Source organism: Callorhinchus milii, unplaced genomic scaffold, assembly GCF_018977255.1.
Source record: "Callorhinchus milii isolate IMCB2004 unplaced genomic scaffold, IMCB_Cmil_1.0 Scaffold18, whole genome shotgun sequence".
NCBI lineage: Eukaryota > Metazoa > Chordata > Chondrichthyes > Chimaeriformes > Callorhinchidae > Callorhinchus > Callorhinchus milii.
In genome coordinates, this window is record NW_024704759.1 from 2,202,755 (window position 1) to 2,230,035 (window position 27,281).

Here is a 27,281-nt window from a genome sequence, read left to right on the forward strand (position 1 = left end):
AACGAGGTCTGACCTGTCCCCTTCCGTCCCTCTGAAGGGCTGAATAGTGGACAGCAAGTCAACAGCGACTGAACTGCTAATAATGGGAGTTCCTGTATCTGAACCGAGGGAAAACTGCCTCCCTTACCCGTGTGCTGCTGGATCCTGAAAAAATTTCTCTTAACAAGTGCTGTCCTCTGTGTCGCCCTTAGCATGCACCACCTGATGCAGCTGAATGTTATAATAATCCTTGCATTTGATACAGCCCCTTATCACGTCATTGAGATGGCTCAAAGTGCTACACAAGATACACTGTAAAGTGTAGTAACTGTGTATTTTGTGGGTGAAACGTGGCAGCCAATTGCACACAGCAATGTCTCACAAACAGTGGTGGATTGAGTGACCATTTTTTTGAGGGATTATTATCCCCAGAAAGCGATCCGCCAATCGACTAACAAACTGGTTCCTATTTACTGCTAGGTAAACAGAGGCATCTAATTACTATGCTACGGGACAATCTACATGCTTTGCATGGTATTTGTTTCAAAAACCAACCCCCTAATTTAATGTACCGGTCGATGGCTGTGCTGTTCGTGTGTTCTGCAACTCATGGTGAGAATTGAGAGCGGGAAGAAAATTTTCACACGATACTTGCTGGGTTTTATTAAATTACTAACAATTTGGTACAAATTCTCATCTGGATAAATTTTTCAGTCGAAAGATTTAACTGCTGGCGCAGGAATGTTTCTTGGCCGACACTGAGATCTAAACAGTGTATCCACTCGTGTGGTTGGCTTTTTCCAATCCTCTTTTAGCTTGTGGAGCAAGAGAGAGATTTATACATGTCCTCCTATTATTATGGTTTATGATCTTAAGAAAAGCTTTCCAAAGTAATCGCTGTGAGGTGCTAGCCCCGTCCTTCCAGCGATCAATCGATTGTCCTTCCCGATCTTTCTGTGCTAGAGTGTGGGATATTTTGCCACTAAGATCTTTGTTATGTCGTTTGCACGCCTCCAAGATTTGACTTTTGAGATTAGATGAACGATGAGAGCTGAGGGGATCGAGACCACCCACCAAATGGTAGAAGCTGTTTTGTTTTCTTTTTAACGAGCTTTAATTTATTGAGTCATTTAAATCCTTTGGGCGACCCAGTTCGAGATAGATATCAAAATTGCGGTGGAAGAGGCTTTGCTTTGTGCCCTCTGAGGAAGACAATGCACTGAGCGGCTTGTATTGTCCCAGTGCTGGAGAGACCTCCTAGGGGTGGGAAGCCCTGACCTGTTCTTCATTGAGCGCTATTCATGTTGACTGAACCCAATGGAGCTCACAGTCTGGCGCCTTGTAGTACTCTGTGGTTCACACACGCCCTGCCCTCTCTTTTAAGGAGAAGATTTAGCGGTTGTAGATTTGAAGGGACTCGTCACATTGGAGTCCCGTAGCTTAGTGGTTAGCGCACTCACCTCACAAGTAGAGGACCCTGGTTCCATTCTCGGGTAGGGCGAAACCTTAGGCAAGTTTCCTTACTCCCACATGCCTCTGTTTAGCCAGCAGTAAGTAGGAACCTGGTTATGAGTCGATGGGCGAATCGCTTTTTGGGAGTGAAGAAAATGAATCTAAAAACCTTCAGGAGAGAGAAGAAGCTTCGGAAAATTAACAGAGATAATTTAACATTGCAGAAACCCAAATCATTGACTTGTGTTCAGGAAATGATGATACTGAACAATATGAACATGTTACCAGAAAAACTATGTTCCTAAGTTATTCTTTTTTTAAATAATCCTACATTATCCAGGTCTCATACTTGTCAATTCTCTTTGCCAAATAACTGTGATTTTTGCCTTTTTGAAATTTCTGCCCTAACCTGCCTCCCTTGGCGAGTATGTTGTGCACTCTCACCATTCTGTGCAGCAAAAGTAATTAAATCTGAAACATCTTGTAACTTTTCCCTCTCCTGCACTTCTCCTTGTTCTAGTTTTTTTGTGTGAAACTCTGTCCGCCGAGTGGGCGAAACAGTTGGGAGTGAAATGAATCCGGTGAGATCCTCCCTCCATTATCTTCCATAACCATTGAGTTATGATTAGATTTTTTTTGTCCTTTTTAAAGCGCTGTGTTCCTGGGGGCGACTTCCTCTATGGCGAAGCCGCCGTATTCTCTTACCCTAGCTGTAGTTACAACAGTTGTTTCATTCTTTCCTTCTCTTGCAGGGTAATTTACCTACATTGTGACCTTTATAAATTACCTCTTTTGCTCTCTTTAATTACAGCATGTTTCGCATTAAGTACTCGCAGAGCAGACCCTAATTGCACTTTTCTCTTTTTTTTGAAAAAAATGGAGCAGATTGAAAGCGACGTGTGTTTGCACAGTTGTTACAGATTACTTTTTTTAAAAAGAGTTGGACAGCTTCCTTACTTTAAAACAGCAGCTTAGTATGAACATACTAGTATGAACATACAGTATGTTCACTGAGAAACGAAAAGAAACGCTTTTATTTGCCAGCCGTGACCTGAAAGGCTCCCTCAATCTTGAGCGAAGTGGCTTTTCCCCTCGTTTGTGCATTAATCCTTTCTCTCGAGCGTGCGTTCCTCTTGTGTAGATTTCTATCTGCAGTGGTTGTATTGTGCATATCTTGGAGTGACTAGATAAAAGGGAATGGGGTTAGTCACCTCCATAGCGAGCAGGAAATGAAGTCAGCTGCGTGAATCACTATCTTGTACTCGTACAATCTCCTGATTATTCCAGCTAAGAGCTGGTCTCAGAGGGAGATTTCCCCTGGACTCTGTTTAAAGGAGGCCTCTCTGACCACAAACTCGGTGAATTGTTAACAGAATAAGATTAGCGCAGTAGCTATTGTTTACATTACAAGTTTTTTTGATGGAGAATGATTTGTTATAGGGGCTTACCACCCCCACCCCTTTCTCCGGAAAAGACCCCCGGGGCTAGAGAATAAACTTTCTTTTGTGGATCTATGTATATCCACAGGACAGTTTTCAAAGGGTTGCGGTTTGGGCTGAAAAGCACATTTCAGCGTTAGGCTGAGGATTAATCTGTGTGTTTGGGTGTTTCAGGTGGGCTTTAAAGGGCCCCACGGGCACATGTTTGGCAAAGCGCTGTGAGTTCTACTGATGTTCTGGCCAATATTTCTTCATCGTAAGTCGGGCCTTCAGCATTTCTGCCCCCACCCTCCCATCCCGAAGCCCCTCTGCCTCGTTCCCTCCCTTGTCTCCTGCAAGGCCCATCTCAAGGCCTTCCTCTTTGACCGTGCCTTCTTCCCCTCCTTGCCCTCAACCCCTCTTGATTCCATTCCACCAATTTGGGCGCAAACCCTTCACTGTCCAGTGTCTTGAGACGTCCTCCCAACGTTAAAGGCGCAGTTTGTGGTTGTTGTTGCTCCTCAATTCGCCAAAGCAGATTGATCAGTCTTTCATCTGAGTGCTGTCTATAGATTGTTGCAGATTTGCTGCCTGTTTGCCTAGTCACTTCAGTTCACAGTAACTCATCGTGGTGAGGCACCTACGGATGAGTTGATATTTTAAAAGTGAGCGTTCGTAAAACTTACACCAGTTGCATTCTTCAAACTTCACCTACTGTGAACTATCTGGCTCTGCTTCTTTAGTTCAAAGTGTAACACTGTAATTAAACACCGAGGTGCAAAAAGCTTCCTTGTCCCGTGTTTTTGTTGTCTGATTTCCAAAAGGCTGAATTCATTGTATTTTAATGAAGCGTGGGTGTGTTGTGGATGAGTTGCGCTGGCGATAGCGTGTGAAGGCATGAGAGCTTAGCGTGTGCCTGGCGTGACGGCGAATGTGGAGAAATGTTCGCATTTTGCAGTCCGTGTCTGTGTCCCACACTTCGACGTCTCAAAGTGTCCCACAGGATACACTGTCAAGTATAGCGACTGTATTTTATGGACAAAATGCAACAGCCATTTTACACACAGCAGTATCCCGCAAACAGCCACGGAGTGAGTGACCAATTTTATTTGGGGGGATTGTCGGCCAGGACGCTGTGAGAGAGAAACTCCCTTCTCTTTTTGAATAGCGCCTTGCAATGTTTAACTTCCTCCTGAACAGGCGTAGGGATCTCGGTTTGCTGATGAGGTGGAGAGGGCTAGGATCAGGTTTTGAAAGGGCTGCTCATGTGCTTTGTTTTTGTACTGAAAAGCTAGCTGGGGAGACGGAGTGTTTGTTTGTGTAGTGCTGCCCTCAGGACAGGTGGGGCCTCATTTGTTAAGGATGGGGGAGAGAACATCTGCTCGTTGTCAGTCTTCACCCGCAGAGCTGCCTACAGGCGGTGAGTGATACACTATATAGTCTCAGCTGACACTCCAAATGCAGCGCTGGAGGTATTGTGCATTGTCAGAAGTGCCATCCTTTGGATGAGATGTTAAACTGAGGGCCCGTCTGTGCCTGTTCAGGTAGATGTATAAGATCCCACCGCGCCAGTCGAAAAGAGAAGGAAGTTTCTCTCTCCTGGTGTCCTGGACAACAATCTATACCCAAAACAAATTGGTTGCTCACTTCCATGGCTGTTTGTAGCAAAGTGCTGAACCAAAACTGGTTGCCGCGTTCCACCCACAAAATACACATTCCCTCCACTTTATGGTATATCCTGTGAAGCACTTGGAGACATCTCAACAACGTGAAAGCCGCTGTGTCAAATAGAGGGATTATTATTATAACAGCAGTCTCAAATCAGAGCGCTTAAGATTGCTGTAATTTTCCTGCAGCTTTGGCCCTTGGAGAGCAAGTTGTGCAGTTGTAATTACAAATTGGAAACCCATGATGTTGCTCAGGGCCTGAGATTTAGCCTCATTTCAAGCCCTGATTGTATCCAATTTCAATGAGTTTTTTTTTACTTGTGATATAGCTGAGGCAGAATTTGTTTTAGTCCACTTAAGATTGGCTTGTGTTTAATCCCATCGTTGCTGTTTCTTGGGCAGAAAGCAGAACTGTCTGGCTGGAATCCAGCTGGCAGGCCAGTGCTCCTCACAGAGCCTGTGTTGGGAAGGAAGGCAGCTTGATACCATGGTAGTTTTTAAGATCGGAGGCAGCCGTTCCTCTGGTTGTTGACCAGCTCTGGTTCAATCGAGTTCCTTTTCCCCAGCGTACGTTTTTTTCAGTGCAAAAAAAAGCACACAAGCAGCCCCTTTAAAACCTACTCCCATCGCTCTGACCCTCATCCTGATTGAACCACAGCTGTCTTGGTACATCAGATGTCAAAATTCTCAAACACTATGAGAAGCTACTTGTACTTTTGGTGCTTGCAGTCTGTTGTTCCAGTCAATTACAGTACAAAAACAACAACAAATTACATTTGTAATGCGCCTTTCATATCAGGAGGATGTCCCAACACTCTGGACAGTGAAGGGTTTGCACCCAAGCTGGGGATTGGAGTTTCGAGGGGTGGAGGGCAAGGCATGTTTGAAGAGGAGGGCTTTGAGATGGGCCTTGAAGTAGGCAAGAGAGGGGGCGAGGCAGAGGGGCTCCGAAATGGAGTTGCAGAGGGTGGGGGCAGAAAGGCTGAAGGCCCAACCGCTGATGCTAGAGCAGGCAAGACCAGGGACATGGGGCGGGCCAGTACCTGCCGAGCAGACAGGTTGGTAACATAATCACGTCCTGCTCACCACAAGCCCAAACAACAGCGAGAGGTGACCAAGAGACACCAGAAGGGTGCGTGCCTCTCACTTAAAGGGGTTTAATGGGTTACACTGAGCGTAGATCAGAATATTGATGCCATAGACTAAATGCAGAGAAGTGTACACCTTGTTGGTTGCTTCACGTTTTGCTGATCAACGCCAAACACTGAGCTATTTTTACCCTTTGCAAGTTCAGACCTGGTTTCAACATAGCTCAGGTATACAGGTTTATAGCCTGAAGAAATTGCTCCTCCCCCATTCCTCTGCAGCTGGTTGCTGTCACGCCATTCCCCCCTCACTCTCCCCAATTTGGGAGGATCACCTCACCCGAGCGAACAGCTTGCAAAGTCGCTTGAGGCTGTACCCTCCCCAATGCAGTGTTCCGGACTTTGCTCGGTAAGCAGATTGCACCTCTGTGGGATAAACACACAAAGAATTCCAGCACTCTCACTCCCATGGAGAGGCAACTCTTTAACAGCTCAGCCCAGAGAACTGCCAACCATCTGTATGTGAATTAGTTAATGGGTCATATACTGTGGCCATTCCCCCCACTGGACTCTATTCCCAAGTGTGCTGCAGCTGACTTCTTAACAGTTTAATCGCTGGCTGGGTCTTTTACTTACCAAAATAAATTGGTTGGGACTTGGCTCAAGATTTTAAAGCTATTTCAGCTATGGCGAATGTACTGATTATCGTTTTATATGTTAAAAAAAATGCGGTCACTCACTCCAAGACTGTTTATGGGACACTGCTGTGTGCAATTGGCTGCCACATTTCGCCCACCAAAATACATAGGCAATCCACTTTGCAGTATATTCTGTGAAGCTCTTTGAGACGTCTCAACGATGTGATAAGGTGCTATATAAATTGCAAGGATTATTATTATTGTTCATACTGTGAGCACTTTTCTCCCTTCATTTGGACTCCTGATTAGGCTGTTGTCACTGGGAGCCGCTTTATCCTTGAGCAGTTGGGAGATCTGCCAACATGCAGCGCGATCAGTGTTGAACGTTCTTACAATGTTGCCGCAAAGCAAAGCACCCTCAGTACTTGGTGGGACTGACGTGCGACTTATTACAGACACTAACATTAATGCCTGGGAAACGAAACAAGTTGTACTGCGGGTCATAGAACTGGGCAAAACCAGCAACATGTTCAGATTACGCTTTAACCGGTATCTCGGTCAATGCATACGCATTACTCATAGGATCGACCGCGCTGAAGTTGTGTTGAAGTTGAAAAAAACACAAAATACTGCAGATGCTGGAAGTCCAAAAACAAAAACAAAAGTCGCTGGGAACACTCAGCAGGTCAGGCAGCATCTATGGAGAAAGGAAAATGAATCAACATTTCAGGTCCATGACCCTACGTCAGAACGGAGTTGAATTGCCTCTTTCAAGGCCCGTCTCAAGACTTTCCTGTTCGAATGTGCTTTGCCCCCCACCCCCCAAGTCCCCAGACTGTGTGAAAGGTGCCATATAAATGCAAGTTTTTGTTGTTGACTTTCCATGCCCCTTTACATTCACCAACAAGTAGAAATAATCTTTTGCTGTATGCCTCTCAATCCCTTTCATTTTGAACACTTCTTGCTATCTGAAGCGTTTCAAGTTTTACTAGACTCCACAATGCAGTCTACAGTGTGGTTGAAGCGCAGTTTCTAAGGTTCAAGGTATAAAATTGAAGTTCATTTTAACGTATGTTGATAAAACCGCGGTTTTGTTGCAGTGTGTGTGAGTTAATAACCACTTACTTGGCAAGACTTAAACCTCCTGTGCCACCCAACACAGCGGTGGTTGAATTTGATTCAAAACTACTTTTTCTTTATCTAGAGAGGAACGTGTTTTTAATTTTTGTGGAAACGGAGGGAGATTGTGGGATAAATGATTGCACAATTTTCACCCATCAGGCCAGGAGGGAAAGTCCGGGTTAGAGAGATGGAGGAGGCTAGAGGTGGGGTGACCACGACTGTGACATCTAACAACTTTATTAAATATGAGGGGAAGGAAATAAAAGGGGAGAAGTATTTCCTTGAGCACATCAGATTATCTTTCTGGCTAAACAAAACAAAGTGCTGTCCTCCTATCTCCCTGATCTGAAAATACCAAACAGGAAATCCCCCAGGAGATCGAAGTGGAATTTGCAGGAATGTTGAGAGTTGCTTCCGAACAGAATGCCTTGGTTCTGTGTTCTGTCGGACATTGGCAATTCTCTGAATGTGAGAGAATTTAGAATTGTACAGTACTTCCAGCACAGAAACCAGCCTTTCGGTTTATCAACTCTGCACTGGTGTGTTTCCCAGTAGTCTAATCCCACTTTCTTGTTTGCTTCCCTTTAACGTGTCTTTTTTTACAAGCATCCATCTAATTCCCTTTTAAACTGTGTGGACTTTGCTTAAACTACAGTTTGTTGAAGAGAATTCTGCATTCCAACCACCCTCTGTGCAAAGAATTCTCTTCTAACCTCCTCCTTTGTGTACTGTGGCCTCTTTGTTACTGACTTACCGACCATTGAATATCTACAGCTGTTTAACCTACCCCAAAACCCTTCATAATCTTGGAGGCCTCTTTCAACCCTTAACCTTCTCATTGAAATTGTTGCCAATTTCCAAATAAATAAATAAATAAATAAATAACTGATTGACTGACTGACTGACAAACAATTGGCTGCCATATTTCGCCCACAAAATATAGTCAATTCATTCAGAGAGAAGGTGGGGCAGCGATGGTATTACAGGAGGGATTTTTAAAATATTATAATTGGAATCCTTGGGACTCCTTCCAACAAAGACTTTTTTTTTAATAAAAAAATCCAGGGAATCTCCATTTAATCCTTATCTGTAAGTGAACCGGTGTCCACCAAAGTGTACATTAATGCAAATGAATGTGTAAACCGTCAGGTAATTTGTTGGGGATTTTCGGAACAGGATAGTACAATAGGCATAAGAGTCAATAGTGGAAAGTAAAGTCATGGCGGAAATGGATTTGGGTGCAGGAGTTGAGGGCTGCTCAAGCTGGTGAAATGGCAGAACAAGCTTGAGGGGCTGAATGGCCTACTCCTGTTCCTATGTTCCTCTCCCTCCACCCCCCCGCTAATTATAACTACTGGGAATCATATCGACTGCTCATTATCTACAACTATACCCCCAGACAGGGTCAGATCTCCACACACTTTACAGTGATAGGAATCTCTGTTCTGCAACCGGAGCAGACTCTGGCAGGATATTTCCACCGTTGTTTGTTGCTGCCAGCAACCACAGCACAAGCCTGATATTGGTGGGCGTTGATCCCGTGGCAAGACGTAGGAAACTGGTTATGTGTGATGTTTTCTCATTAAAGGGCAGTCTGGCTTATCGGAAGGGGTCTGAATGGATCCATTGTGTACGAATCGATCTGCTTACTTTATTGTTGTTTAGGTTCACTAATCAATGTGAGGGCCCCTTGTTACTGAGATCAGTCGCCAGCGCAGGACTCAAAACCTTCTGCTCCCATATGGCTTAGTGCTGCACCAGGGGACAGGAGCTTTAGACATTAGGCTATTGGACCGGCTCATTAATTGCCTCTTCAAAATCAAAGCCAATATCTGCGAGACTGTGTTTGTTTTTAAAAGCCGCTCGGAGATACATTAACCGATACCCAGGGAACAAAAAGCTTTTTGAAATGCTCGCGATCCAACCCTGTATCAGGTGATTATTTCTATCCATGCAAACCAACAACAAGATTACATTTGTATAGACACTTATGACATTTATGGCTGGTTTCCCTCCACCTCTTTTTGTTTTTAAGCGTGTCCCAGCGTTTGACAGGTTGTTTCCAATTGAAATAAGACCTGAAACTAGATTAAGCAAAGCCATCTGCTAATGCGACCAACCATAAGCTTGTTTCTCTGTTCCACACGCCAACCGAAGCAGGTGAGTTTGGAAAATCTGTTAAGAACTGGAAGCGGAGCCCTGGCTGCAGTAAGCAAAAGGTTTATCACGTGATTGGTCTCTTTAAGAGTTCGCCCTGTGTTTGTTTTTCTTTCAAACTCTTTTGTTCCATACCAGCTTTCAACCCCCCCACCCCCCCCCCCCCGCTCCCTTTTTATTAGCAGCAGCATTTGTTGAGATATAAATATGACATTGCAAATGAACAATTGGGACTGAAAAGGGACTGGGGGGGAATTAAATGTTCTATTAACTTTTGACTGGCATTGACACCGCAAACATTTGGGTTAGTTAAGCTAGATGGATTTTGTCATGCATGCTCGGTTTTATCTCGTAACTGGATATGTACAGAATGCTGCATCAGAATTCAGCTGTGGATCGTAAATTTAAGTTGCTCCTACTTTATTCACTAAAAATAATTTCATTTTTACTCGACCCTGTACATTGTGGAGTCCTGTAGCTCAGTGGTTAGAGCACTCGCTTTGCAAGCGAGACACCTGGGTTCAATTCCAGGCAGAGGGCGAAACCTTGGGCAAGTTTCCTTACTCCACACAGAGCCTAATAATAATCCCTCCAAAACAAAACAATAATAAATTGGTCATTTTCAATCTACGACTGTTTGTGGGACATTGCTGTGTGCAATTGGCTGCCGTGTTCGCCCACAAATATACAGTCAATTCACTTTACAGTGTGTTCTGTGAAGCGCTTTGGGACGTCCTCCCGACGTGAAAAGCGCTATATCAAATGCAAGGATTATTATTATTATTGACTGAGGCAGAGACTATCCTGCATTGAACAGACAGAGCTGTAGGTTTTATAGCTTTTAGGATAATCATTGTTTTGATATGAAGCCTAGAACATGGAAACGTCTCAAAGCATTTCACAGATAATTGCTATCAAGGGTAGTGACTTGTCGCTTTGTGGGACACAGAGAGAGAAAGAGAGAGACAGAGAGCTGGGGATTTATAGGACATACGGTCACAACAAGAATCCCAAACTCACTATCCCTACAAACAAAATGTAAAATGCTATATAAATGAATTCTGGGTCAATTGGTGCCGACAAAAGGTTCTAGAGGGTGATGGGATTTCGACATCTCTGTCGTCTCTCACCAATTATTCACGTGTGAGCCTTGCCAATGAGTCGACAGGCTGGTTGACCACAGGGGTTTGTTTCACTGCCCAAACCTGTCCTCAGCTGGTCTCCTTAATAATAACAATAATCCTTGTATTTGACATAGCGCCTGAGCACGTCGTTGAGACGTCTCAAAGCGCTTCACAGATTACATTGTAAAGTGGATTGACCGGCACTGCCTACCATCACCTCCGCAATATTGCCAGACTCCACCACTGCCTCACCCCTCAGGCTGCTGAATCCCTCACCCACGCACTCGTCACCTCAAGGCTTGATTACGGAAACTCCCTCCTCATCGGCCTTCCCAACTCTTCCCTTCACAAGCTGCAGATCATCGTAAACTCTGCAGCTCGTGTACTCTCACATACCAGGCTCTGTGACCCCATCACTCCTACCCTCACCCGACTCCACTGGCTCCCCATCCCCCAGAGGATCGAGTTCAAGATCCTCGTCCTCACCTTTAAGGCCATCCATGGCATCGCCCCCTCCTACCTCTCTGACCTGCTGACTCCCTACCAACCTGCCCGATCCCTCCGCTCATCAGGCTCCGGCCTGCTCCATGTCTCCCGCCCGACCCGTCCTACCATCGGTGGCCGGGCTTTCAGTCTCTCTGCCCCCACACTCTGGAACTCCATCCCACGGTCCCTTCACCTCGCTTCCTCCCTCACCTCCTTCAAGGCCGGTCTGAAGACCTTTCTCTTCGACCATGCCTTTGGTCTCCCTCCCACCTCTCTGCCTTCCCTCACCCCTAAACCACCCCTCCCCCATGCTCGGGCCCCGACACCTGACTGTTCAGCGCTTTGGGACGTCCTCCCGACGTGAAAGGCACTCTGAATGTCATTTTGTTGTTGTTGTATTTTGTGGGTGGAACACGGCAGTTAGTTGTGCACAGCCGTGCCCCACAATTGAGTGATCAATTTTTTTAATATATATTAGGGTTAGGGTATATATGAAGTGATTATTATCAATGGAAACTAATCCGCCAATCGACTAACACCCGGGTCCCCACTTACTGTTAGGTAAACAGGCGTGTGGAGTAAGGAAATGTGCCTAAGGTTTCGCCATCCCAGAAATCGAACCCAGGTCCTTTTGCTTGCAAGGTGAGGGCTCTAACCATCACGATAAGGGACTCCACGTCACGCTATTTAGCAACAAAGAGCAGGAAACCTGTCTTATTTTCTCACATGCAAAACACTCATACATGCAACACAGAAAACACATACTCTCTGGCAGAGCAGGAACAGAAAATTGAAATGCACAGAGCTATGGAGTTATTGGATTTTGTGTAGAATTCGTAACTATGTGTTGTATCGTGGCCCTGTCTGTTTATTTAAGACCTGAGGATAAATGTCCAGCATCTCAAATATGTTTCCCACATAGGAACATCGGAACAGGAATAGACCATTCACTTTACAGTATATTCTGTGAAGTTCTTTGAGATATCTCAACGACGTGATAAGGCGTTACATCAAACGCAAGGATTACTATTATTATTCAGCCCCTCCAGCCTGTTCTGCCAATCTGTAAGATCTGATTTGTACCTCAACTCCAATTACCCGTTCTTGAGACCCTAATAATAATAATAATAATAATAATCCTTGCATTTGATATAGCGCTTTTCACGTCGGGAGGACGTCCCAAAGCGCTTCACAGAACACACTGTAAAGTGAATTGACTGTATATTTGTGGGCGAACGCGGCAGCCAATTGCGCACAGCAATGTCCCACAAACAGTCGTAGATTGAAAATGACCAATTTATTATTGTTTTATAATGACCTAACAAATATCTATCCACCTCCGTCACATGCCGTGTAGCTAAAATAAATTAAATAATGATTGAAAATCAACATTTAGTAGCCCACAAAATAGCTTTTCTTTTCTTTTTTAACCCCTCTCCTCCACAAGGGAAGCATTTGGGCCACGTGACTTGTGGTTAACTTACAAAATAAATCGGAGGTTTAGATCTTTGCTAACTGTCACGGACCACAGAGAAACGCAACACAGCCCAGGCTCAGCGTAATAATTGACATGTCAGAGACTAAACATCTCGAATTTTTAAGAAAAATAAATACAGAAAACTGGTTTATTTTAATGTCCCTAAAACGAAAATTTATTTGAATTCTGCACCTCTTGTTTTTTTTAAAAATAAATTCTCCCTGTGGTTGGGAAGGAGAGAGAGAGGTCGGAGATTGATGACACCCTAGCTCCTATGCAAAAGCTAATGGGTAGAGTGGTCCAAGCCAAAGCTAACGGGTAGGGGGGATCCTAGCTGGACGAGCAGCTGGGAAAGCTTGCCAGACAGGGATAGTGATGGCAAGCTATGCTGTCTTAGCTGGTTAGACTCCAGCAGTTACCCCAACACACACTCTGGTTACCCCCAAGCCTTGGCTCTTGCCAACCCGTGCCTAATACTTTCCAGAATTAGGTAAGCAGGATGCGTCCCTCCAGGGAGAGAGTGTGTCTTCCATTCCAACAATGTATCTCTGGGATTTCCATGTGTGGCTGGGATACATGGAATTCTCAGCTTGGTTTGGACACACTTAAGCACGGTGATGGGTGGCTTTCTGTGCGAGTCAGACACCCAGCTGACACCAAAAAAAAATGACAGCAGAAAGGAGTGACAGCTTTAACATCTCACCTGACCTGCACCTCGGAAAGACGGGAACTGCAGGCCCTGATGCAACGAGTTTGTGGAAAATAATACAAATCTCAGGGTATACCTGATGTGGGGACCCGAGTTTCAACGACGACAGAAGGTGTTGGTGGAAGGTAGTGAGTGGTGGGATGCCTACCTGTTGCTGTGTAAGCTCTGCACGTCTGACGTTTTGGGTATTAATTCTTCACTGGCAACCGTCAAGCGAGATCTCCCCCAACCCCTCTCAACCTACGTCACCTCCTTCGGAATGTCCTTTGTGACCTGACATTTCTTGTCCTAAATCTCCCATTCAGTTACTGCATGTTTCGTGGTTTCAAACATTAGGGAAGCCCATGACACCCACTTTTTAAAAAAAAATTAAGGCACAGAATCTAAGTTCATAGAATTCTGCAACACAGAAGGAAGCCATTCGACCCATCATGCCTGTGCCAGCTCTTTGAAGGAACTATCCAATGAATCCCACTCTCCCTATAGCCTTGCAGTTTATTTGTATATATCCAATTCCCTTTTGAACGTTACTGTTGAATATAGCTTAAATTAAGACTAATTCAAAGAATTTTCCACAATTTACCACCGTAAATTTTTACAGATGCGACAAAAAGACATAACCTCTTGATTCCTTTTTTGTTCTGTGGCCTCTTTGTTACTGACTCACCGACCATAGATCCCTACAGCTATTTACCCTGCCCATAAACAGGGCAAAATGGTTTTAACAAGCCAACAACAGGTATTCCATGAGGTGTCATTTCAGGCCTCTTTACAAAGCAGATCCTTCCTTAAAGGGTGGATATCAGAGATCGACAAGGAGAGCACTTGCTGATCTCTGATATCCGCCCTTTGAGGCTTGTCTGTTACCACTTCCTTTCAGCAGCTTCAGGGAAGGAGTTTTCTAAGGTCTCTTTTCAGCATCATTTTACCCTGAGTCATGTCAATGCAGGGAGTGGAAAAAATAGGCTGCCTCAGCCCAGCCCGGCGCAGCCCAGCCCCGAAACTTGTGTGTACGGCAGGCAGCACCTGGAACCTGTACAAACGGTGACTGATGTCTGCCTGTCAGCCATTGTGCTCAACACAGCAGGTGTTTCTGGCAGCTGCTCCTAAGCTTTTTCACATAAGGTAACGTCACCGGGGTATGAGGTGCTGGAGCAACTGATGATGAATCTTTACTCAGCACGTGCTTTATTTTTACCCTCCCCCCCCCCCCAACAGTTAACTGAGTAATTGCACTGCCTGGCAGAGGTCCCCCCCTTCCCCCACTAGCCTAGGCAGTGGAGGCATTGAATTTATGTGGTGTGTCGCCAAATTGATTTGCCGTCTGCGTAATCTGGGCAGCACTGGGCTCGACCGTGTTTCTTCTCTGGAATCAAAGCACCTGCTAGCGCTCGCTGTCTGTCTAGGGATGTGCGTTCAGAACTGCTCCTTGAGCGAGGACTTGGAGCGGGGGGCCTGTGTGTGGTCCTCAGCATTGGCACAGTGTCTTCGACATGAGGATAAGAGACAATTGGCTCCTAAGAATGCGGGTAGACATGCTTCCAAAGTCTCTCCCTCCCACAAAATAAGACTCTTTTCATTTGACACGCCCCCTTCAAGAGTCTTCAGTCTGGAATTCTTCTAAATCGAGCGGTGACCACATCCCCATCGTCTTCAACAAACTTTTCCCTCTGTTTCCATTGTTGTTGGAGCAGACACTGAGTAAAAGCTAATGACCCGCTGCTCCGCTCATCTCTGTGTGATTTGTGTGTCTTGAGACCACTCCAGTACCCACAGGACACACAAGGTTAACGAGTAACCCCCATTCATTTCTGGTTCTGTGTGACTTGTTGCGGTCTGTGTTTTGGGCCTTGTGTGTATGTATGTCCTGTGGTACACCAGTGTATATTTGGGAGAGCAGTGAGCCGTTTCTCTGTGTTAATTTGATTTTCAAAGTGTTGCAATCATTTAATTTGAAAATGCTTTCGAACAAAATTCCTTTTTGATACAGCGCTGTAACATATCATCATCAACGCCATGCAGTGCTTCGCAGGATCCACTGTGAATAATAATAATAATAATAATCCTTGCATTTGATATAGCGCTTTTCACGTCTGGAGGACGTTCCAAAGCGCTTCACAGAACACACTGTAAAGTGAATTGAGTGTATATTTGTGGGCGAACGCGGCAGCGAATTGCGCACAGCAATGTCCCACAAACAGTCGTAGATTGAAAATGACCAATTTATTATTGCTTTTGTTTTTGGAGGGATTATTATTAGGCTCTGTGTGGAGTAAGGAAACTTGCCCAAGGTTTCGCCCTCTGCCTGGAATTGAACTCAGGTTTCTCGCTTGCAAAGCGAGTGCTCTAACCACTGAGCTACAGGACTCCACGAAGTGCAGTGACTGTATTTTGTAATAATAATATTAATCCTGAATTTAGTGTAGTGCCTTATGTCACGCCAGGAGGACGTCCCAAAGCGCTTCACAGGATTTACTGTGAGATGGACTCTGCAATTGTAGGAGAACGCAGCAGCCCAATTGTGCACAGCAATGTCCCACAAACAGCCATGAAATAAATGACCAATTTTATTTGGGGGAATGTTGGCCAGGACACTGAGAGAGAAACTCCCTTCTCTTTTCAAATAGTTCTGTTGGATCTTTAACATCCACCTGAACAGACACGCACAGGACCTCGGTTTAACGTCTCATCCAAAGGACGGCCCCTCCAACAATGCAACACACCCCCAGCGTTACATTGGAGCGTCAGCTTAGATTGTGTGAGTTCAAGTCCAACGTGAGATTTGAACCCACAACCTTCTGACTCAGAGGTAAGAGTGCTACCAACTGAGCCAAGCTGACACAAAATACAATGTAGGCGAACGTGGCAGCCAATTTGCACCTAGTCCCAAAGTGAATGAGTGATTTTATTTAGGGAATTGTTGGCCAGGAAACTCACTTGCAGTGTGTCCTCCCTGAGGTATGCAAATTATGTGCTGTAGGATCTCGCTGCTGTGTAAAGCATTAATATTCTCTGTTGTCAGTCAAAGCAGCTTCTGTAGAGCCTTATATTTGGAGGTTAAAGGTTTCCTTTATTTGAATCTTCTTCCTGTTTTAGATACAAAACCATCAAAGCATTACTCACCTTTCAGAAGGTTGGCTGCTTGCTCAGTTCATTGTTGATTGTCTGTCTATATTGAAACAGGATTTGAATATAGAGCTTCAATCAACCTGTTCCTCTGTGGCGTGTGTAAACACAAACCCCTGTAAACAAGCAGGAGTGGGACCTGTTTTGTGACCTGGTTACGATACACAATAGTCCGATGAGGAACTTGCTTTAACCTGTTGCATTGCCCTTTTAGGGTAAAGGGGAACGGCCTCGGATCAGTTCTCTCTGCGATCACTGATGCCCAGCCCAAGCCATTCTCCTTCTGGGCATCGTTCCGTACTTTTCTGTGCAACCATTGTTGGGGTACCCAGTGCTGGGTGTGAGGCTTGTAACCCGCCTCTCCTGCGTGTACTGAGTTAGATTCCCAGACGGAAGGAAACCTTAGGCAAGTTTCCTTACTCCACACGCCTCTGTTTTTCCTTAGCAGTAAGTTGTGGGTCGATTGGTGGATCGTTTTCCGTTGATTATAATCCCTTCATATAAAAAGTAATAATTTGGTCACTCAATCCATGGCTGCTGTGCGCAATTGTTTGCCGAGTTTCATCCACAAAATGTAGTCAGTTCACTTTACAGTATACCCTGTGAAGCTCTTTGAGATGTCTCAACGACGTGATAAGGCACTGTATCAAATGCAAGGTTTATTATTGTTACTTTATTAGTGGGAGTGAGTAATACGCGCTGTCAAACCAGACAACAGGAAGATGTATTTTACAGTCCATTTCGAACCGTAACAGTGATGCGGCTGTACATGTCACAGTATGGTGTGTAGCACCGATAATCTTCCTCGGTTTCCTTGGCAGCCTGATTTGAACCAAAGCCGCAGCTGTGGTGCACTGTTATTACATTTCATGGTGGACTCGGTCGCCTCGGGAACGCAAGCTGCCCTGCGCCCCGCGACACTTAAGACTGGATTAAAAGCGCCTGGAATCTTGTTACACTCATGACCTTTCCATTCTTAACCGTTTCCCTGACCTATTGTGTTTGAGACATAAACTCTTATTAAAATGCTTGTACTAACTGCATGAGCTCTGGTAGGATCGGGGCAATAACCCTGCAGTCCGCAAGCTAGGTTATAATAGTTGCTCTCCAGTAGCCTGTGTTTCTGCTTGTACCATCGGACCACATCATTACAAGTGGAGTCCTGTAGCGTATTGGTTAGAGCGTTCACCTCGGGTTCGATTCCCGGGCAGGGCGAAACCTTCAGTCAGGTTTCCTTACTCCACGCACCTCTGTTTATCTAGCAGTAAGTAGGAACATGGAGGTTTCGCCCAACTCGGGAAACGAACCCGGGTCCTCTTGCTTGCGAAGCGAGCACCCTAACCACCACGCTGGGGGTAGATTATCTGGTGATCTCTGTTTGGAAAGCCAGGTGAGGACGGGACTGAGTACGCCTGGCAGGTCCGCTTATTAAATAGTCAAATAGTGAAGTCCACCGTTGAATAACATGACGACGGACGCTGACCATAAAACAACAAGGATGAGTTGGCGGTGACTTTAGGAGAAGGAGGTTGAGAGGCAGAAAATAATAAAGATTTAGAAAAAGAATCGCAGCTTTTATTTTTTGTTGTTTGTGTTGTGCACGAGGAGTGGCGATAATGTGCTCTTTGGGGAACTGGCATGAAGAAGTTGGGAATACAGTGCTTTCACTGTTTCCACAGGATAACTGGCGTAAACACACACACACACACACAGCTGAAGTAGCCAGGATTGCTGACTATCTGCAGTAATTTCAGCTTCCTCACCCGGTCAACACATGGGCACGCCTTGCCTCTCCTCTCCGCTAGTCTATTGTCATCTACCTCCCAATTGAAGGCAAAAAAAGCATTTGAAACAAAGGAAAACTGAATCAGATACCAAGAGAAGTTGAAGTTACTAAGAGTCTCCGCACCATTGTTCGGATGATGAGACTTCCTCTTGAAATGGCTCTAACGATGCCCTCAGGATAGATAAAAGGGGTGGAAGGGAAAGTGGGTTATTGTTGCAAACATAACTATTGAGTCGGTTTGTCAGCCTGGCAGTGTGCCAGCCCGGCTCGGTCATTAGCACTTGCGCCTCAGAAGATTGGGGATTTGAGCCCCACGTCAGGACTTGAGCTCATGGTTTCAGCTGACATCCTGTGCAGTGCTGTGGGTTAGCCCTGTGTTATTATCAGAGGTGTAAGCAAGTAATTTATAATAATCCTTGGATTTGACATAGATCCGTATTGCGTCGTCGAGACGTCTCAAAGTGCTTCACAGGGTATACTGTAAAGTGAAGTTTTTTGGGGTGAAACGCAGCAGCCAGTTTGTGCACAGCAATGTCCCACAAACAGCCATTGAGTGAGTCACCAATTTTTTTTGGGGGGGTGGGAGAGTGGGGATTGTTGACCAGGATGTCCGGGGTGGGTGGGGAGAGAAACTCTCTTCCCTTTTCGAATAGCGCCTTGGAAGATCTTTAACATCCACCTGAACCGGCACCTTTTAAGTAAAACTATTCGGCTGATTTCTTGTCTGGAATGGTTCAAAGGGAACGTCAAAAAAATTCCACAACACTAATGGTAAGCTCACAGGGTTGCTCTCTCCCAGTGCCCCGGCAGACAATCACCCCCCACCCCCCAACCACCACCACCGATAAAATTGATTGATCGGCTTGTGGCCCTTGGTTGGGACCTTGCTGTGTGCAAAATGGATTCTGCGTTTGCTTTGAAAAAACAGCCATCGCATTGGAAAGCAATTACTGTCAAGTGCCCGGTGACGTGATGTAGTTACCGGACTCGCTTCGTTCCCAAGCGGTCAGCACTGCTGGGTGACTGAACGCTGGGTGAACTACAGAGGTCAGCTGATTGCCGATGAGGCTTCAGAGGAGAGAGAGTGTGTGTGAGAGAATAGAAAGGAAAAGATGGTTAGCAGAATTTCCACTGTTTGCAGAGAGCACGCTGCCAGCTCAGCAGTATTGATGATCCCACCGCTCTCACAGGGTGAACTCTGTGGTTGTGGTTGCTGTCGGGCGGGGGGGGAGGGGGATGTGGGGCGTGAAGTTTTTATTCGCTTTACAATATATCCTGTGAAGCGCTTTGAGACGTCTCGAAAGCGTGATAAGATGTTATATCAAATGAAAGGATTATTATTATTGAAAAATTTTAAACATCAATATATAAACTTGCTGTTTCTCCATTCCTTGCTGTAACATCATGAGAGGTCTATCTACTAATCAAAGTACATAGTTCTCGGGACAGGGATGGGGGTAAAAGGGGTGAGAGGAGGATAGAGGCAGTGGGGAGTGGTAAAAGGGAGAGCAAGCATCCATATATACACACACACACTCGTTTAATTTCAACAGATCTGTCTGTTTTGTTCCGAACATGGCAGTCAGGCCCTTTTCTTTGTGAATACAACTTGTTTGCCTATTGTCTGTGTTTATCTAGTTAAAATCCACCCTCAGAGAGAGGAGAGAGAGAGAGAGAAAAAAAAAGAGGGAGGGGTGGGGGACCGGATTTGAGTGACTCGGTCCCAGCTGTGAACGAACGTGTGTTGCTGTTTGTGCAGTTTAAATCCGTGCTGGTGCTTTGCGGGGCTGCTTTGTGAGCAGGACAGAGAGCGAGAGAGAGAGAGAGAGAGGTTGGCAGCGATGGCTCTTTAAACGCAGGCTTTGTATGACCTCTGCCGCCTGCCTCGGTAGATCAGAAGCCCGGCTCGCGTTTGTGAATGTCAGCAGAAGAATCTCTCAGTCAGTGGTTCACTTTGGGGCCCAGGTGAGCTGAGCGGGTTTGGAGATTTCCTTCTGGTGATGGGAGGGAGAGGAGTGGAGGGGGGCGGGTGGGGGGCAGGGGGAGAGGGGCTGGTGGTTGCTGGAGGAATGGGTTTGTCTTTGGTGTGTCCTTGTGATTTTTGCATTGAATACTAAGAACAAGAAGGTGGTGATGGTGAAAGAACTGATTGGTTTTATTACCTCAAAACGAGATGCAGTATAAAAATGAACAGCGAAGCGAGGCTGACAGTGTCTGAAAGAGAAAAAAGCATTTTGTTTGTGTGTGTATGAGACGTTCAGTCACTGCACATGTGAGTGTGTGCTAGGCCTGCAGATTAACAGGTGTCTCTTTGGGGTGGCATGGCTGGCAGTTGGCTGCCGCGTTTTGCTTACAAAATACACAGTCACTCCACTTTACAGTATATCTGTGAAGCGCTTTCAGACGTCTCTCAATCACGTGATAAGGCGTTATATCAAATGTAAGGATTATTATTATAAAAATGATCCCCCCCTCAAATTATATTTGTACAGCAGGTTTTAGAGAAGTTACATTGCTGACTGAGCACCTCGATGAATGGATTGATGGATAGATGGTTGTGTCACTGAGATTTAAGCAGGTCTCCGTTTGAATTGTTGGCCTGCACTGAATTGGGTGCTGTTTATAATAATAATAGGCATCTCAAAGCGCTTAACAGAATGTACTGTAAAGTGTGGTGACGATGTTTTGTGAGCAAAAATAATACCCGCATTTGATATCGCGTCTCATCACATCTACAGAAAAACTCTCAGGAAGCTTCTTAGGATTTACTGTAGTGTAGTGGCTGTGTCTTCTGTCTTCTCATCCTCTCGTTTAGTTTTCCCCATGGGGTGAAAAAAGCGTCTTTCCTCATTTCCGCATTTTACATAACACCATCAAAATTTACAGCCCAGAAGAAGGTCATTCGCCTGTTGTGTCTGTGCTGCTCTCTGAAGAGAGATCTGTTCCGTCCCATCTACCTGCCCTTTCTCCCACAGCCTTGTTGTTGACTCCTGATGTGAGACGCATGATGTGAGACTGGAACTTGATAACTTGTAAACGTGTATCCTATTGTTGTGTGGCGGCTTTCTGTCTGTCCCTCCTCTGCCCCTCTCCCCCCCCCCACCACCCAAGCATTTTGGAAAGAAGGTATTTACTCTTACTTTTGCCCACAAAATGCACAGTCAGTCCACTTTAGAGTATATCTATCCTGTGAAGCTCTTTGAGACGTCTCAACGATGTGATAAGGCTCTATATCAAATGCAAGGATTATTAAGTGCAGCGAAACTCCGACACAGAGTTTTGGGGCTGGTCTTTAGGTGACACTCTTGTTCATCTTCTCGGGAGGAGGGTGTGGTGGGGGGGGGGCGGGGGGGTGTTGCTGCTACAATTAGGTCCGCAGGTCAGCACCTTGAAGAGCAGCATTATTGAAAGTCAAAATAGTTTCCACTATTTTTTATTTATGGAAAAAATAAGGTTAAAATGTTGTTAGTTTAAAATGCATCATTTCTAACTTTCTCCTTCCTCTCTCTCTCTCTCTCTGGAGCGATCACTGCAAAGAGTAAAAGTCAAAAGTTCACTGGTCAAATTGAGCAGTTTATACTTTATCGTGACTTCAGATCATGTAATTTAATCGAGAGGAATTTCACTTCAAGAGAGCACATGGCAGCAAGTGCCTGAGGGAGGAGCAGCTTTTCTCATTTAAAGAGGCATCAGCACATTATAAGAGAGTGAGAGTGTGTGTGTATGTATGTGTGAGAGAGTGTGTGAGAGTGTAAGTGTGTTAGAGTGAGTGTGTGTGTGTGAGAGTGTATGTGTGTGAGAGAGTGTGTGTGAGAGTGTTTGTGTGTCGTAATTGAGACCCACAAACACTGCAGGCTGGAAATTGTGTCTGTGCTTATTATTAACACTAACAATAAATTTACATCTACACAGCGCCTTTCATGTTGGGAGGATGTCCCAAGACTATGATTTTAGTGGAGTCCTGTAGCTCAGTGGTTAGAGCGCTCGCCTCACAAGCGAGAGACCTGGATTTGTTTCCCAGCAGGGCGAAAACTTGAGCAACTTTTCTTACTCGACAGGCCTGATAATAATCCCTCAAGAAAAAACCCCCCGAAAATCAATGATAAATTGGTCACTTCAATCTACGACTGTTTGTGGGACATTGCTGTGCTCAATTGGCTGCCACGTTTCACCCACAAATATACAATCAATTCACTTTACAATGTATTCTGTGAAGCACTTTGAGACATCTAGAAGACGTGAAAAGCGCTATATTAAATGCAAGGATTATTATTATTTATTACTTAAACACTGATCAGCAGATCGCAGTCAGCGATTTCACCGCTATGTATTTTTTTTGGGAACATTTTTTGCAGTGTTGAAGATTGGAGTGATTCAATCGAGAGAACTTGGGACAAACTTAATTCCTTTTAAGTTTTAGAATGGGAGTGAGTCCTTGTTCATACCTTAACTGAAGGTTTAAAAAGATTTGTAGGGCAGTGATTGGCTGCTTGAGAGAGTGTTACAACAAGAACAAGATTACATTTGTATAGGTCCTTATTTGCAATATGAACTGCACAAAATGCTGCCTTCAAACTGCTGCTTTAAGAAAATACGAACATAAGTAATGCTAGACGAAAAAAAGCCCAAGGTCCATCTAGTTTGCCTTCCACCTTCCTGATGGTCGCCTGCACATATGACCGGAACTACCTATGTACTATATCCCATAAGGTTATTTCCTAAAAGAAAACTCTCTAATCTGTTTTTGAAGGAATCAACATTTCCTGCTACAACCGTCTCCCCTAGGGAGCCTATTCCACAGGTTCACTATTCGCTCTTATACCCGTTAGTGTTTTTTTTAATGGGGGGGAACAGCTTGCTCTGCTAATTGATGTGCAAACACTTAGAAAGGCGCATGTTTGAATGGTTTACATCTCCTGAGTTCCCAGTCGGAGCTGTGTGCGCGGCAGTGAGATGCTGAGTAAGTAGCTGTCGGGTCTCCTTGTCGGGTGGGTGAAGAGTTGGTTTTGGTGGTGGTGATGGAAGAGAAAGAATCTGATGAGGGGAGAGTTTCATCTGGGCAGCTTCCAGTGGCTTCTGGAGGCCAGCTAGATTGGGAGCTTAGGTACAGGATGTGCTCCCCACTCAGGGGCAGAGGTATTGGCCTTTGAGTGTGTGTATGGCAGCATTGCTTCCCACTCCTCTTCCCGTCGATCTCCACATTGCCTCATCCCTCTTACAGCCTCACAATAGGCAGTGCAGAGAGCAACGGGAAGGTGGTACTTCTGATAACAACAACAACAACTTGGATTTATATAGCGCCCTCCACACCTGATGACCCGTCGCCCCTTTCTCTTCCTGTGCATTTGATATAATAATAATAATCCTTGCATTTGACCCAGTGCCTTATCATGTCTTCGAGACGTCTCAAAGCGCTTCACAGGATGTACTGTAAAGTGAATTGATTGTGTATTGAAGGAATTATTACTCCTGTAAAAGCGATCCAACAATCGACTAACAACTGGGTTCCTATTTACTCCTGGATAAACAGAGGCATGTGGAGTAAGGAAACTTGCCCAATGTTTCGCCCCACCCCGGGAATTGAACCCCTTGCGAGGCGAGCGCCCTGAGTCCTGTATATTATTTTGAGGTGTTATATTTGCAGGTTGGATCAGTTTCAAAAGTTGTAACTTTTTTTTTTGCAAAACTCTTAATTCCTCGACTCGAGCGGCACGCAAAGGGTTAATGTTTTAATCTCCCAGTAAAGGAGCCGGACTGGGTGGATCAAACAACAAATGCCAGTCTGAGTGGCGACCTCAGGGAGACGCACTGGGTGTGCTCCAGTCCCCCCCCCCCCCCCCGTCAGCTCACTGCAACAGGACGTTGCAGTGTTTAACCATTTCAATCCAGTAACTCACAATGCGCAGGCGGTGGGTAAAATCACACAGCACAACTCCAGCCGGGTTTTTAAACCACTTTGCAGACTTCTGCCAGACTTTCTTCACCCACAAAAACACAAATACACAGTCACTCCGCTCTACAGTATATCCTGTGAAGGGCTTTGAGGCATCTCAACGCCCTGATAAGGCACTGTATCAAATGCAAGTATTGCTGTTGTGTGGGGATTTCTGTGGGAGGAGATCATTCACTTGTGGTTGTGCTACAGCAACAACAAAACCAACAACTTGCATTTATACAGCATCCTTCACATAGAATAATGTCTTGGAGCACTTTTCGTGGGAGAGGGGAGAGGTGACCATAGGTACAGGTCAAGAAAGTAGGATTCAAGGACAGATTTTAAAGGCCCTTTTAAACATCGTCTCTGAACAGTGGATGGAGTTCTTTAATTATCCCAGCAATAATAATTAGGAATATTCCCTTAAAGGGAAGGCTGCGAATCGTAAGGTTTCTCTCGATGCATCACCACAAAGCCATGCAGTGACAGAGTCTCTCTGCCCGGCTCACGCCTTGGGACGGTGTATTTGTCGTACTTCCCGTCCCCCCCCCCCCCACCACTTCTGGTTCCAGCTCTTGATGTTAAATTGAGCTCACTTGCTGAAAACAAACTTGACTGGAGGAACAAGGCCTCTTCAGTTCCTCTGTGCTGGCACAGCCCCAGAACACGCCATTTGATAGAATTTCACAGTCGAGCACAGAATTCTCCCGAAGGTGAGAGACCCGCTGCTCTGCTGTCGACGGGGAACAGACAGCACAGCACGGTCAGTCGGTCGAGGATTCTTTTGGGTGGGAAAAGGAGCCGCGACGAGGACGTTTTTTTAACATCCGCCAATTTCACAAAGTGAATGAAGCGAGCTCTTCCAGAAAACTAGGTTCGTGTTGTGAATCCAGAATAAATTAATCGGTAAGGGATTGAATGGCTGTGTGTAGCGTGTCAAGGTGACTTAAGCGAGCTGGTCTGATGTAATGCTTGCTGCGCAATTGCTTCTCCATCCCTTTCCTATGAGGTTTTGAAATCGAGAGCAAGGAATAAATTCCTCTCGTTTCCAATTCCCCCCCCAGTTCAGCGCAAACCCTTAACTGTTCGGGCTGTCCTTCCGACGTGAAAGGCGCCGTGTAAATGTAACGTCCTTGTTGTTGTTAAGTGGAGACTCGTTAGTTCGTTGTGAAGCACAGTTTTGGCGTTTTATTCTCGTGGCCTTTGGACCCTGGCTCAGGTCCAAATCCCTGACCGTCCAGCGCCTTGGGACATCCTCCCGACGTGAAAGGCGCTGTGTAAACGTCACTTGTTGTTGGCAGTGCTAAAGCCACCTTTGTTTTCTCCCTCAGGTCCACTTCCCCTTGGCAGCCGGTTCCGGGCAGCAAGGCCGCCATGTTGGTCAAAGTGGACAACGGAACAAGCACGGCAGTGCCTCAGCAACCTCCCATCCCGGCCGTCAGCCTCCAAAAATCTCCGACAGTCAAAGCCCTCGGCCACAATCCTGCCCCCCCACCCCCCCCACCACCCCCACCGCTGGGCGGGAGCCTCCCTCTGGCCGGGAAGACCCCCTCTTCCTCTCTGGAACACAAGCCCTCGCTGCACTTGAAGAAGACGGAGAACGGGGGCTTCTGCCTGGTGCTGAGTAACTCTCCGTGTCAGACTCCACAGCCTGGCCCCGGCCTGGCTCAGCAGCCCTCCTCCCCCAAGTGCGCCTCCTCTGCCCCCATTTACGACGAGCCCCCCATCGAGTCGCCCATCTACGATGAGCCGCCCATGGAGGTGGATCCCGCGAGCCTGGCTCAACACCAGCCGTCACAGCAGCAGCAGCAGCAGCAGCAGCAGCAGCAGAAGGTCCCGCCTCCGCCCCTCAAACTGCTCCAGACCCCTGGCTTCCCAGGACAGCAGCAGCAACCGCCGCCGGTGGTGACCAAGCACGCGAGGAAACCATCCAACACTGAGTACAGCCCGGCCGGCAGGGAGTACATCAAGCACATGGTCAACATCGACCAGTCTTCCAAGCAGTCGCTCTCTCCCACCGGGAGCTGTGACCGGGCCACGCGGGCGTACGCAGCGGGAGGTGCCTTGACGGCGAAGGACGGCAACAAGCAGCCGTGGAAACTGCTGGATGTGAACTCCATCAAGAGCATTGACGGGCAACACAGCCGCCAGAGCAGCCTCCAGTCGCAAGAGTATCCCATCTCGGTGGTCAGCCAGCAGGACTCGGGCTACTCCACAGGCCCCTCCCCCAGCCTGCGGAGGAGGAAGGGGAGGAGGACGATGGCTGGACAGGCCAGGCCAGGGTCTCTGGGCAGCACCAGTGAGCTCAACGTGCTGAATGACAAGCTCATGGCTGAGATGAGAGCCGTGGTGAACCGCTCGGCGGTGATCAGGGGCAGCCGGGCCAGCCTGAACGCCGAGCTGGCCGAGACCTGTATCCTGGCCGACATTCACAAGATCCGGCTGCAGTGCGAGGGGCGGCATGTCCGGCCATACTCCGGACGGGGTTCCCGGGACGACGTGTCGGCCAGCAATAGGTCCCTGCACAAAACCAGCCCCGACGTCAGGGCCTCAGTCGACGGGGAACTGGCAACGCAACAGGAGGTGGCAATCCGGCAGAAAAGGACTTTCGAGAAAGTGGATTTCTCCTGTAATTCGCTGGAAAAGAGCCTCACAAGTCAGATTAGCCTGAACTCACCAGACCCAGTCCGCAACCCGCCACAGGTAACAACAACAATTACAATTATGTTTACACATTATCTTTCATGTCGGGAGGATGTCCCAAGGCACTGCACACTCGTGTGTTTACACCCGAGCTGGGGATTGGGATCAGGAGGAGTGGAGGGCAGGGAGGGTAGGAGTAGGAGGGTGTCCAAAGGCGCAGTCTTAGAGGAAGGTCTTGAGACAGGCCTTTACTAATGCAAGGGAGGGGGCCAGGTGGAGGGACTTTGGGATGGAGTTCCAAAGGGTGGGGGCAGAGAGGCTGAAATGCCCGACTGCCAATGGTGGGGCTGGACCGGGTAAGGCGTTGGATGCGTTCAGCAGAGGAGAGAGGCAATTTCCAAGACTGAGGTGGATAGGTGTTTGTTGGCTAAGAGGATCGAGGGATATGGAGCAAAGGCAGGTAACTGGAGTTGAATT

The 27,281-nt window shown here is 46.4% G+C and overlaps 1 protein-coding gene across 1 annotated transcript in view; it reads left to right on the forward strand.

Annotated features, from left to right (window-relative positions):
• arhgap46b (Rho GTPase activating protein 46b) overlaps positions 1-27,281 on the forward strand; it is a 59,828-nt gene that overhangs the window by 25,567 nt on the left and 6,980 nt on the right. The window contains exon 3 of the mRNA XM_042341927.1: positions 25,493-26,864. Within this exon, the coding sequence (XP_042197861.1) occupies positions 25,493-26,864 (1,372 nt within the window). The remainder of the gene's footprint in view (positions 1-25,492; positions 26,865-27,281) is intronic.